Source organism: Plectropomus leopardus, chromosome 22, assembly GCF_008729295.1.
Source record: "Plectropomus leopardus isolate mb chromosome 22, YSFRI_Pleo_2.0, whole genome shotgun sequence".
Lineage (NCBI taxonomy): Eukaryota > Metazoa > Chordata > Actinopteri > Perciformes > Serranidae > Plectropomus > Plectropomus leopardus.
The window spans coordinates 8,882,168-8,894,837 of record NC_056484.1 but is presented as its reverse complement, the minus strand read 5'-3'; the positions used below and the strand labels follow the sequence as shown (position 1 = coordinate 8,894,837).

Genomic DNA, 12,670 nt, shown 5'->3' with positions numbered 1-12,670 from the left:
GAATTAAAATATTTAATTATAATAATATTAATTTAAAAACTAATGAGTATATGTTTATGATTAAACAGGACAGAAAAACATCAATATCTTCCATTTGAACATTTTTTTCAGGTAGATTAATTTATTTTTGCATTTCTGTGTCTATTTCTCAGTGAGGAAGGAGATCCTAACCTCTACATTTAATTATTTAGTGATGAGTTTGTTTGTTTATTTTCATGGGCTATTGATTTCAGCATGATTTTAGTCTTTATATTGATTAAAATTGCAGTTTTTTGTTTTGTTTGTTTTTTGACTGTTTCTATTTTCTACATTTATCCATTTATTTATTTAAACATATGCCATTTTCCATGCTTCACATTCACATCCTCAAATAAACTTGCTTAAGTTGCAAGCTCAAAACATGTTAAACCCTCATTTAATCTTTCATTTTCCAGGTTCCTGCATAATATTTCTATACTCCCTGTATTTATCTGTGTATAATTTAGTCTCGATTAAGCCATTTTAGTACCTTTCATGACAAACTGAGGGCGTCAGTGCTCCACGCAGGAGGGAGGAGTTACATCACATTGACGCATTGACGTTCTGTGCGTGCCGAACCAACCAGGAAATAAAAGTAAACAAGGCAAAGGGAGACGAAATGTTTTGTAACGTCAGTCACCCGTTCTTATTCGGATACTGGGATTTTTTGTGATCCGTAATGCACGAAGGACTCACATCCAGATAAGGACCCAGTTAGAGGCAGGCTGGAAACCGGTAAGACACCACGTTGAGTTGAGAAGAGTCGGGTGCGGCAGCCGCTAATGACAGCTAGCTCGATGTGGCAGCTTCCTGCTATTATTTGAAATTGTTAAAGGCATGAAATATCCTCACGATCATGACGCATAAACATCATCCTGGCGTTTGTCACGGGAACAAAACACCATCTTGCTCCCACTCGTACCTTCTTAAGTTTTAGTTACTAATTGCCTGAGTGTTTTCGCGTCTTTTCCCTGATTAATATTTCAGATTTAGCCATGTTAGCCATCAGATCGTCAGAGGAGGAGTCCACTGAGATGGAGGAGATGGACACCATCAGAGCCCAACTGGTGCTGGTTTTTACCTGGCTGAGTGTGGAGTGTGGCATATGTTTGAGGTAGATGACATGACACGGACACTTTTTTCCCGCCCTTAAACTGTTTTCCCCGCCTATCGCCCCTCCCTCGGTCTCTAATTGTGCGCAGCAGAGAGTCTGCAGGTTTTAATGTCAGCATCACTCAGTGCAGTGTCATAGAGTCAATAGTGCAGTCTTTGGATGGCATGAAAAATGGCAATCAGTGGCAAGTTATTAGAAATTATTACATTCAGCCTTTACTTCTGCATAGCCATTAAGCCGTGTTGGGGATTAAATGTAATTAAATAGTGGTGAATGGAAGCCATACTTGAATAAAAGTACAGATATTTGAAAAGAAAATGACTTTGGTGGAAGTCCATTCTAAGAACATTATCTGAGGGAAAGTCTTTAAGTATCTGATATTTACTGCGCGTAGGTGTAAGTAAAAGTTGTCAAGAAAATGACGTAAAAAATTAGCAATTAAAAAAATTGAGAGAATCATTAGAAAATTATGGAATAACTAAGGAAAAATCAGGAAAACGTTATTTATAATTATACATTTAATCAGTATATTTATATATATATATGTGTTATATTTATTTATTTTGCTAATTTCAGGTAATTTTCTTGTATCTATTTACTAATTTCTTGCCTGTTTTTGAGCCATTTCTTGTATATTTGCTTACTGGCCTCTTTTCATGTTTTTGAGAGAAATCAAGTCAGTTTGCTCAGGTTTCAGAGGGTAATGTATTGAAGGTAAAAGTACAAAGGAATGCTGTTAATACAAAAACAAGCTGTCAGAAGTTTGAAATTATTTCATCTGAACATGTACACCACTTCTTAATGAAGCATAAATTACACTTAAGAAAAACTTTTTTTTTTTTAAAGAACAAAATTTTCCTCCCTTTCTTTCCTTCCTTTCCCTATTTTGTAGTAAGTATCTAAGATGCTTAGGGGAAATGTAGTGGAGTAAAAGTGAAAGTTTACAGAAATGTAAATGCTCACAGTACAGATACTCCCAAAAAAATAATTAAGTGCTCTGACAAAGTATTTTTACATCCCACTTTTAGTGTGTGGCAGTGCATTTTTCTGCAGATCTGTCTTTATTTTCTTATTTTCCTCTTATTTTGAGTCTGGGATGTCAAAACAGAAATGTTTAGGTGAGGTCAGGGCTTTACTTTTACTTTCACTCTCACTGGCGAGCGTGTTACAACAGTAACCAACAATCAAGCATAGAAGCCCTTAAACATTTTGTTGATCGACTAAATGATTAATCAACTAAATGTTTCAGCTCTCCATTAGACTAATTTATATTTCTCAATTTTCCGTCAGATTGATCCCAGTGCAGCGTGCTCTGTTACGAGTGCACAGATTGAGCAGTGCTACAACAGAAACCAGCGAGGTGTCATGGAGTTCTACACGGCCAAGTACACGTACAGACTGGACTTCTCAGGTATTATGACGAGTTAGTTAAAGTTACACAAACGCTTCTTCATCAGGCTGCGAAAAATTCAGACTGCAGGATTATGAAAGAAAAGTAGTCAAGAATTCCGGCAAAAACTTGGTGTCTGATTTAATGCTGTTGAAGAAATTGTGCACGAGTTCCAGCGGCTCTAATGTTTGTTAAATTCCTCACCAGTGATGCGTCAGATAAATGTAACGACAGGGAAGCAGCGGCCAATCAAACGCTCCCTCCACTCTGCAACTGGCTTTAGGTAAGATTTGGGGACATCCAGATAACTTGTTTTTGTCTTCAGTTCATCTAACAAAGGAAATATACTGGAGCAGGAAGAGGTTTGAGGGGGAAGGAGACTATGCTTAAAATGAATGTTGTAACAATGTAATTACTGTTTCTTTCATTCATTCCATCAGGTTTATTTGTGATAATCTCGCCTTGCCTGTGCCGTGTCATTGGGAGAGAATCAATACAGATGAGCCGTATCAGGTGATTAAAATAACACGTTACCGTGCACTTTATTACTTAATTTGGCTCACACATACACACATTTTCAGTTAGGGTTAGCATCAAGCCCCAAAAAGCGTCTGATTCTTTATTTGTCAGTCATAAAATAACACGAATGTGTCCAAATTATATTTGAAATAGCAGAAAAAAAACATAGTGTGGTCTGAATTACACACTTCTTTACTTTAAGTAGGTTCTGCAGCTGCCCTTACAAAGTATGTATATATGTATATATATATATTTGCACACAATCAGGATATTTTACTTCGCAAAATAGCGCCCTGAACTTTGACCCTCTTGCCCATATGTCCATTATTATGGCAATAAAACAAAATTCCAGAGCCAGAGGTCAGCCCGCAGAGCTCTGCTATTACATGAGACACACATACAATGTATTTAGTTTTAACTTTGAAGTTATTCACCGCAAACAACACAGATTCTAACATCTGATATCCCCCACAGTGAAATGACATATGCATTACTTCATCATTGTTATTTTCATTGTTATGTTGTTAGCTGTCAAACTGTCCTCTATGTCGCTCAGTCAGTGTGATGTTATCTTTTGCTGCGCAAAGGATTGTGGGTCAGAATTAGCCAGAAAAACATGCTGGCTGCTTTGCATACTGCAAAATCCAGCCAGATGAATAAAACATGCTGGTATTTTTGGCACACTGTATTTGCATGTACTGTGTCGGGATCAGCATCAGGAAACTTATGTGTAACCTTTGAGCATCAGAAGCATGCAGTCTGTCAGCAACATTATTCGCAGACACCCCACCTCCCATAGAAAAAATGTTGCCGATTTTTAGATCTTACAGTAGGCTACATGCAGATTCATCGATGTAGGTAGCTAACAGAGACGTGGTTAGGAGGCTACTACATGCGCGCACAGACTTCTATCAGACACAAATCAACTGAGTGGAAATGCCACTACAAAGCTTTCTACAACACAAACACTACACGAAAGTAGAAACTGACAGGTGATTCTGCTTACCATTTACCATGTGTGCTGCATAATGCTGTGATATCAATTCGACCGACTCGGTCTCCATGTATCTTGCCAGAATTTGGAATCCCGACTTGAACGGTCCTTCCATTGCACTTTTCCAAGTCAGAGGTTGCTTTTTCCCAGAGTTCTGCATACAAAGGAACGCCGCATGAGCAGACAGAGGAGTTTCTTCTGACTGAGTCCTCTCTGAGATTTTATGTAGATGAGCGCAGGCACGAGACACTGGTGAAATCTTTAACACAAGGACAAAGTCACATTAGGAAACCTAACTGATCACACTTGGCAAAATACTCAAACCAAAAACAGTTCGGAGCGGCTGACTGTGACTAGCACAGGAGAAGACTAAATCATCTGGTGAAGGGTGGAGGTGAAGCTTGGGTTCTTATACTGAGGCTGATGAGGATGAGATGAGTTGCAGGCGTGAGGTTTCGCCAGGTGCAGTTGCCACGCCCTGCAGAGATACACACACACACACACACACACACACACACAGACACAGAGAGACTCCAAAGTACCCCCAACTGAGAAAACACCGGTGTAACTCACCATCCCGTATATAATTTTACCCATGTGTAAATGTGTTTCTACAGCTCATCCAGCTTGGAAGAGACACCTATGAATTTAAAGAAGTCGCCAGACTGTATGAAAGGACGATGGATCATCCAATCAAATCCATCCAGAGAATTCAGAACCTGGACTTATGGGAATTCTTCTGCAGGTAGACAATTGGGATGGCACAATGTAAAAAAATGCTAGTTTGTGTAAACAGGATTTTGCTGTGAGCTCCCACTGTAGACGAAGCTTTTCTTCTGTCAAAGCAAATCAACAGCGAAATACGATTTAGAGCATTTAGTCGATTTTGATGCAACAACTGTAAACCGCACGGAGGGACAAAGTGATGATCAGTACTCTTTGTTGTCATTCATTGGTTCTCCCCTAAGGAAGAAAACACAGTTGCGAAAAGTGAAGCGCACATTGGATATTGAGGAGCGAATGCTGTTTCATGGCACAGGACACAGCAACATACAAGCTATATGTACATTTAACTTTGACTGGCGGCTGACAGGAAGCCATGGAGATGTCTATGGCAAAGGTAGAGCCCTCTGTGTTGTGATGTGTTGTGATGCAACATCATGAAACAATTCAGCACCTTTTTTTTTATGTCTGATTTTAACATTTCATTTTCCTTCCACTCAGGGAGCTACTTCGCCCGGGATGCGAAATATTCCAGTAAATTCTGTCACACCACAGGGAAGCACAACACCACCCTGCAGAGACACGGACTCGCCCCGCCAATATTTGCTAGCGAGCCGCCCTACAAGACCATGTTCCTGGCCCGAGTGCTTGTCGGAGAGTACACAGTCGGACATCCTATGTACTGCAGACCACCGTCTAAGGACGCCAGCTTCACCAACTTTTATGACAGTTGTGTGGACGATATGGCCAATCCAAAGATTTATGTCATTTTTGACAGCAATCAGATTTACCCGGAGTATCTGATTGAGTTCTACTGAAGCCCGATGAGAGGACTGTTTAAGTAGAGTCTGGATCTCAAACAGAAGAATAGGAAATGGAAAAAAGACGCGGCTTGTTTTTTCTTTTTCAGATCCAGAGCCGAGCAGGAGTTTGGGTCATCTAAAGTGCCTTTGGGGAAATTGGAAAAAACAAGACAATAAAGACTTTGTGTACAGTTTCTATACTGTACAGTGTACTCTAAAATGGGCACTTGTGGTTGGAGTGTGTCTGCAATGTAAAAAGGATGAAAACACAAAAATTAGCCTTAGTGGCAATTTTGTATTAAATGCAGAAATATGTGCTTGCTTGTTCAATATCTGTGCACAGTTGTTTAAAAATAAGAATGGCACTTGCAGCCTGTAGTTCAGTGATACTCAACTTACAGCCTGTGGTTGTCTGACATCAGACAGAATTAACAACTCGTTACACTCAAACCCTTTTTCCACCAAAATTAGTGCATGCATAAAAATAGGCTATAGACTCCTCTCCCACTGCCAGTAGACCAGGGCTGTGTACACCGCTCTGCAGCAGACGTGTATGCCTTTCTGTGTGTGTGTGTCCCATTTGACTTCAAACACAGGCAAGCAAACAGTAAAAAGCAGCATGGATGGAGGTCTGTGAAAACTTCATGGTGGTTACTTCTCTGCTGACCATTTTCTAATTCACAATGAAAATGAATTGATTCACACTTTTTTTTAGATTTTGATTGTAAATAATGTGCCAGATTTTAAAAAAAGCTTTAAAATAGAGCTTGTTTATCCAAACAAAGTGACAGGGAAGGCAGGGGGTCTCGGCTGATCTCCCCAAATGTTACAAACGCCCCTGCACATATCCGACCTACACAGACCTGCTGCAACAAGATCCGCCTCTTGACAAAGATAATTAGCACAGCAAACTTTGAAAAGTTGAAACAGGAAATTAATATATCATATATACTGATAAACATTATTAATGTTTGTTTATTATCTGGCCCATGGTGTCCTGTCATTTTGGGCAGAGTAAGTTGAGTATCCCCGCTGTAGGTTACAGGTGATGTCATGCCATTAGCCCCTCCTTTACATCCACAGTGCCACGCATGAGCTTATTTACAAGTCATGTAGACATAACTCCAAATGATGAAACCAAAAAACGAACCTGCTCACTCATCCAGCACCGTGACCTGTCAGTTAGTGACATCAACATCTGTGTGTACCTAGTACAATGTGTTATGTAGTCATGGATTCTTTTTTTGTTGTTTTTATTTTAAAAACGCTTCTACCTCTGCATTAATTTTAACCATGCATCAGTGCACTTTCCCCCCTTTCCATGAAAGGTTTTGTAATTGTGTCACAATGACATAAAAGTGTGATGTCGTGTTCACTTGTGGTCCTTGAGCAATATGTTTCTGTGTATCTTTTCTGACCATTGACGTCAATCTTTTTCAAAGACTTGACAATGGCTGAGGTTGGATTTTGTGTGGGCATTTGCAGCCAAGTTCATTCCAAACCAAAAGCAGATCTGCTCTGGCATTGCATTTGACTTAAAAGAATACTTCACCTGCAAGTTGGCCATTTGTGTATCAGTTACTCACCAAACATTACACTGAATTTGTGAAGAAAACGTTTTTCTGGCATGCCCCCGGGATGAACAGAGAATCCAAAAAGTTTTCTCCATGAAATGAAGTCGCTGGGAACCACGTTTCAGAACTATATCAAAATATCTGTTTACAAACTCTCCAAGTCTCATTTATCTAGTATCGTGTTTAGTACTTCCTAAACAAATGCATTTTTGCCAAAAACGTTACAATATCAAACACTTTCACCTACAAACACCACACCCTTACTGTGCTTGAACCTACATTTCTGCATGTGACTGTTTGTGCTCACATTGTTTAAACAGTAATGTTTTAGTGAAAAAACTGTATTTCATAATAGTTTTGCTATTATTAAATGTGGACCCTGATTACTTCAATTCATGAAAATATTCACCTTTTTCGGATTATCCAAGGCACACGAGAAAAACTACGTTTTCTTCATGAATTCAAGTGAACACACGATGTGTAACTGATACACAAATGCTCATTCTGTAGGTGATGTGTTTCTTTAAAACCATCTGAGCATGATGTCACCTCCTGCTGACATGTTTCTTTGAGGAATAAGCAGGTTTTCTTTGCACCTGGTGTAAATTTATTTGAAAAAATGAATGTAGCCAGCACATGTATAGTACTGTTATAAACAATTAGCAACAAAATGTGATAATCCTCTGCTGCGTGCATTTCTTGATTTCATTGGTTCGTGTGTGTGTGTGTGTGTGTTTGATCAGTGGGGATAACATAAGGATTCTTAGCATCATACCTGCCCTGGCTGACATAATAGTAAAAGATCTTAATCTTAATCCTAACACTGCAGCTGTGTGTGAGTGCAGGGGTGTGTGATGTTATATATGTGTGTCTGTAATCTCCACATTACAACTAATAAACTTTTCAAAGCAAGCACATTAAATGATTTCTTTCTGAGGGTATTTCAGAGAGGAAGACTTTTGGGTGAGAGCCAGCCTACCTCAGAGGTGTGGCTATGAATGACATCTTATTAATGAAAGTCAGAGGCACCAGTGTCAACATTTAATAGGTACCTGAGCGTAAGAGAGAGAGGAAGTCTTGTTCTAACACTTATTTATTTAGCTTTTGTATTGATATCTGTTTGAATTCTGCAAGCGACAATGTGGAACAATGACAAAATCGAATATATGGACACATCGGAAACCCCGTTATACTGGTATTACCTGGCTGACTGTGGAAGGTGGCACAGATTTGAGGTAAATTTTGGATACTTCTTTTGATCACAGTCTATAGATCGTATTTTTTCTGTTATAAAAATGCAGGTTATATAGAGCAGAATGTCCGAGGTACAGCTAAACTTCAGTTACTTTTTGTCCACCCTGCAGGATGACCCTGATAACCCCCTGAGGAGTGAGGATGTTGAAAAATATTACCAAAGAAACTCAAAAGCGGTGATAAATTCATCTTCATCCAACTGTCACAGCAGGATCGATTTCTCAGGTGTCTGACAGCATTCATTTGCTCGCATTAAGTCCTCATTTATCTATAAACAACTTCATTGACATGATTCCTGTGTTCTTACACAGCAATGGTTCACACTGACATGAGCACAGGAGGGCGAAGACAAATCCGACGGGGCTACATTGAGAGAAGGTGAAGTTTAAAGTTATTAATATAAATGTTTTACTTACACAATAGTCAGTAATGTTAGATCATAAGTATGGTTTCTTTCTAAATGAAAGTGAAACTCTCGGCACAATGGAAACTAGTTTCTGTTTCCTCCCACAGCTGCTCCTGCTTCAACGCTCATCCTGTATTCTGGGAAAAGGTTGATCCTATTTGTCCATATCAGGTGAATAGACAAAAATGTACTGAAAGCTGCGTATAGTCCCAGTGATATGTGTCAAATTTGAGATGATGTATTTATTTTTTAATAAGAGCAATAAGAGCTTTTTTATTGAGGTGACCAAAGAGGGGCACTGATTTATGCAGGGGTTTCAGGAAGTACGAATGCAACTGCAGGCACGTGCGTTTGCATTGCTTTAATTTACTATGTTTTGTCTCCACAACCCATACCTACTTTAATTACAAACATTGCAATGTCTTACATTCCTGTTTACAGTTTAGTTTAAAAGATAAATACCCCTACCAGTCACAATACAACACAGTGACACCACACAAATATCAAATAAAGCTTCTATATTTTATTAAAGAAATTGTTCCTCCAAAAGCAAGTAGTGCAGTAGTAAATATAAAGTGACAACAACATTAAAGTGCAAAAATATCTAAATAAATAAGCCTGTGAGAACAGTTTTTTATATGTAAAATTAGTCAGGTCAGACACTGTTCTGGCACATTACTGCCTCTCAGGTTTACTTGTCAAACAGTGTAAACTGACTGGGCAGATGGCAATCATGGTCAGTGCCAATCAAATTTCAGGCTAGACTTTTAATATATCATGTTTCCTGCATTCATGTTTTGTGAGTTTTAAAGGCCTAATCCTTTTGTTTGTTAACCCTTACAATACATTGACTGTAAAGAGGAGATCAATATTCAGTATTAGCCTCTGTTTTCAGGGTTTAAAACTTTTTTCCCCTGCAATAATCCAAAATACAGTGCAATAAAACACTGGATTTTTGTTGAGGGAACCAGGGCAATGTTAACTCCTGAGTCAGCCTATGAAAAATTGTTATCCCAGCATCGATATACTTTGTAGAGAATATTGCCATGTGAATAGCTAATTTTTGACCAAAAAAAGGTAAATATTGTTACTATCAGTATGTATGTTGAAGAGAAAATCAGACACAGCCATGGGATTCAAACACGACGATTCATGCATCCTTTAATGTTTGTTTTTTAATATTTATTTTGATATTTTGCAGTTAATCCCTCTGAGTGAATTCACCCAAGAGTATCAGACTGTTGCAGATTACGTGAAGACAGACGGGCTGTTGGACAAATCCATTATTTCAATCAGCAGGATACAGAATTTGGATCTATGGGAAATCTACTGTCTGTAAGTAGGTCTTTTAGTTTGTCTCTCTTTGTTACCTTTATCATTTCCCACCTGTGTTATTAAAAAGCTTCTCTTTTTTGTGCCAAAGGAAAAAGAAGCAGTTAATGAGAATTCAAGGGGTCAAAGAAATTCAAGAGAGAAGACTCTTTCACGGGACAAATATGGAAAATGTTGACAGCATTTGCAAGTATAACTTTGATTTACGACTAGCTGGACAAGGTGTGTATGGCCAAGGTAAGTTAAATTAGAGTAGAAACTGTATATGCAACAATGTATAAAATATACATAACTGTAAATGTCGGTATGACTGATGTGAGTTTTTTTTTTTTAGGAATTTATTTTGCAATGCATGCAACATACGCTGACCGATACAGCATGCACAGCATGGATCCACTGCTGCTGTACGGTGGGGAAACACGAAGTGCACCAGGTGAATTCACTAAAATAATATTTTTGGCTCGGGTGATGATCGGAAAGTCAACTGTTGGACAAATGTATTTCCGAAAACCTGATGATGGAAGCTCTGAAAACATTCACCACAGCTGTGTGGATGACATGAAAAATCCCAAGATTTTTGTTATATTTGATCCAAATCAAATATATCCAGAGTATTTGATTCAGTACAGATGAAGTCAGGAGAAAACCATGAGCATATGCAATATCAACTTATTTACTATTTTTCCAGCATACTGTAGCTTTTGATTGCTTTAAAGATACTTTTTAAACATTAAACACTGGAAAAGGGAACCAGAATCTATATCTATATAAAGGAAAGCAATGTTTGCATAACATTTTTTGGGAAAAAAAAAAGAAATAGTCCTACAAATGTTACTAGTGTAGTAATTTAAAATAGAGTTCTTAAAATGCATTATTGCAGGTTGATTTTTTTTTTTTTGTGCATGTGTTCAGATAACATTTATAACCTCATAGCAGCTTTATTTTTGTAGCTTTAAAAAGGGGAGCCTAATAAATAAAATTTAAATCAGAACCAAACAGAAAATCTGCATGTGTTTGTTTCTGTTCATCTGTATTATGACTGTGACTGATAAACTAACTGTGGTTTCAATTCTGGTTCCACTTTCTCATTTTATTCCAGTCAGAATGTTAAAATTAAAATTTGCAAGTGTAGACTTCTTCACAGCATACACTATTACCTAACTTTTCACAAGAACTTTTAGCAGAAGCAAGGAAATCGAAACGTAACTTATGTAACTTATGTTAGTGATGTCGAAACAGGTGTCATACTTTCACAATGAGAACAAATGGGCCACACCTGTGCTGACATCACAGGTTGCGGTGTGTTCCTTGTGATCTTTTTTTTCCATTTCCCTCCCTACTGACAAGAAATTTCATTGAAATTAACAATAATATATGGAGCATTTTTAGATATATCAGACTAGAAGCCTATTTGTTCACCACAGGCCTGTTTTTTTTCCAAAATTGGTTCATTCACCTCCTCCATATCTTCCATATCTTGAAATGGAGCCAGCTGTACTAAATGGAAATTGTCAGCAGAGGTCGCTGTTGACAGACGCAATATTTTAAGAGCTAGAAGTTGAAGCATGGATGCATTATAAGTAAGTCCTGGCACAGATCAGGACCTGCTGGTACACATTATGTTAGTGGTTTTTAATGGCATGTTTTTTGTCATTAATTCTGCACAAAACTCCTTCAGAGTGAGTCAGCAGTCCTCTCCCATCGTCATTACTCTCAGCGACCCAAGGCCAGGATTCAGATATAATATAATATGGATGTTTACCATGTGCACATTTATTAAATTTCCCTATATTAAATATATCTACATGTAGGGGCCATGAATTAATCTAGAAAGGAGGGAGTTTTGTAACATTAATATTGAGTTGGGATGATTTATATTTTGGTATTGTTACATGTTTTTTTGTCAGCGTTTTGGGATATTATTATTTGTTAGTTCCATGATGACGGTTATTGGGACACTGGTATGGGTGGTGATATCGCTATAGTACACATGAAGAAAAACTATATATACATATATGTGAAAATTATACATGAAACCTATGAGACATTTGGATAGTTTTATGTATTGATAGTCCAGCCTATACAAATATGTATATTTATGTATGTATTATACAAATATTGCCATGTAAGGGTGCTGTTTCTGCATTCTCATAGTGCATGCAGTTTCTCCTGTTTTCAAGAGTGCTTTTGTTTCCACATGCATCCAGTTCACACCATGTCTCCTGTTTTTGAGCATGCAGTGTTTGTTCGTGCACCTACTGCGTGCAGTTTCTCCTGTTTTTGAGTGGATGCTCAAGGAGCATGCTTCTAGCACTTTTCGCGTTTGTGAGTAGGGATTGTCCCCTTGTAGTACTGGTGCGTGCATTTTTCTCCTGTTTTTAAGCTTGCAGATGTTTTGCATGCTCTTGCTGCATGTAGTCTCTTCAGTTTATTGAGCATACTATTGTTCCCGCATGCTGTGTCTTCATGGTAGTGGGTGTAGTTTCTCATGTTTTTGACCAGGCATTGTTTCTGTGTGCTTCCAGGGCGTAGTTTTCAGACTG

General features: G+C 38.2%; 2 protein-coding genes across 2 annotated transcripts; both read left to right on the top strand.

The window, feature by feature from the left end:
• Positions 1–513: 513 nt before the first annotated feature.
• Positions 514–6,230, top strand: LOC121961423 (protein mono-ADP-ribosyltransferase PARP11-like). The gene is given in 10 exon segments (XM_042511413.1): positions 514–753; positions 1,006–1,070; positions 1,072–1,092; positions 1,094–1,132; positions 2,423–2,543; positions 2,730–2,805; positions 2,963–3,035; positions 4,653–4,780; positions 5,004–5,155; positions 5,260–6,230. Coding segments are annotated over 9 exon segments (984 nt in total). The 5' UTR covers positions 514–753; positions 1,006–1,013; the 3' UTR covers positions 5,577–6,230.
• Positions 6,231–8,190: 1,960 nt separating this feature from the next.
• On the top strand, positions 8,191–10,793 carry LOC121961078 (protein mono-ADP-ribosyltransferase PARP11). Its single transcript, XM_042510928.1, has 7 exons — positions 8,191–8,370; positions 8,500–8,614; positions 8,701–8,767; positions 8,903–8,966; positions 9,997–10,130; positions 10,219–10,364; positions 10,462–10,793. The coding sequence occupies exons 1-7, from the start codon at positions 8,275–8,277 to the stop codon at positions 10,758–10,760; spliced, it is 921 nt and encodes a 306-aa protein (XP_042366862.1). The 5' UTR covers positions 8,191–8,274; the 3' UTR covers positions 10,761–10,793.
• Positions 10,794–12,670: the final 1,877 nt, after the last annotated feature.

Bases quoted from the DNA above. Each gene is read 5' to 3' on its own strand.
- LOC121961078 (XM_042510928.1), top strand. From the start codon at position 8,275: ATGTGGAACAATGACAAAATCGAATATATGGACACATCGGAAACCCCG. The intron at 8,768-8,902 runs GTGAAGTTTAAA...TTCCTCCCACAG, and splicing joins CGGGGCTACATTGAGAGAAG to CTGCTCCTGCTTCAACGCTC. The intron at 8,967-9,996 runs GTGAATAGACAA...GATATTTTGCAG, and splicing joins ATCCTATTTGTCCATATCAG to TTAATCCCTCTGAGTGAATT.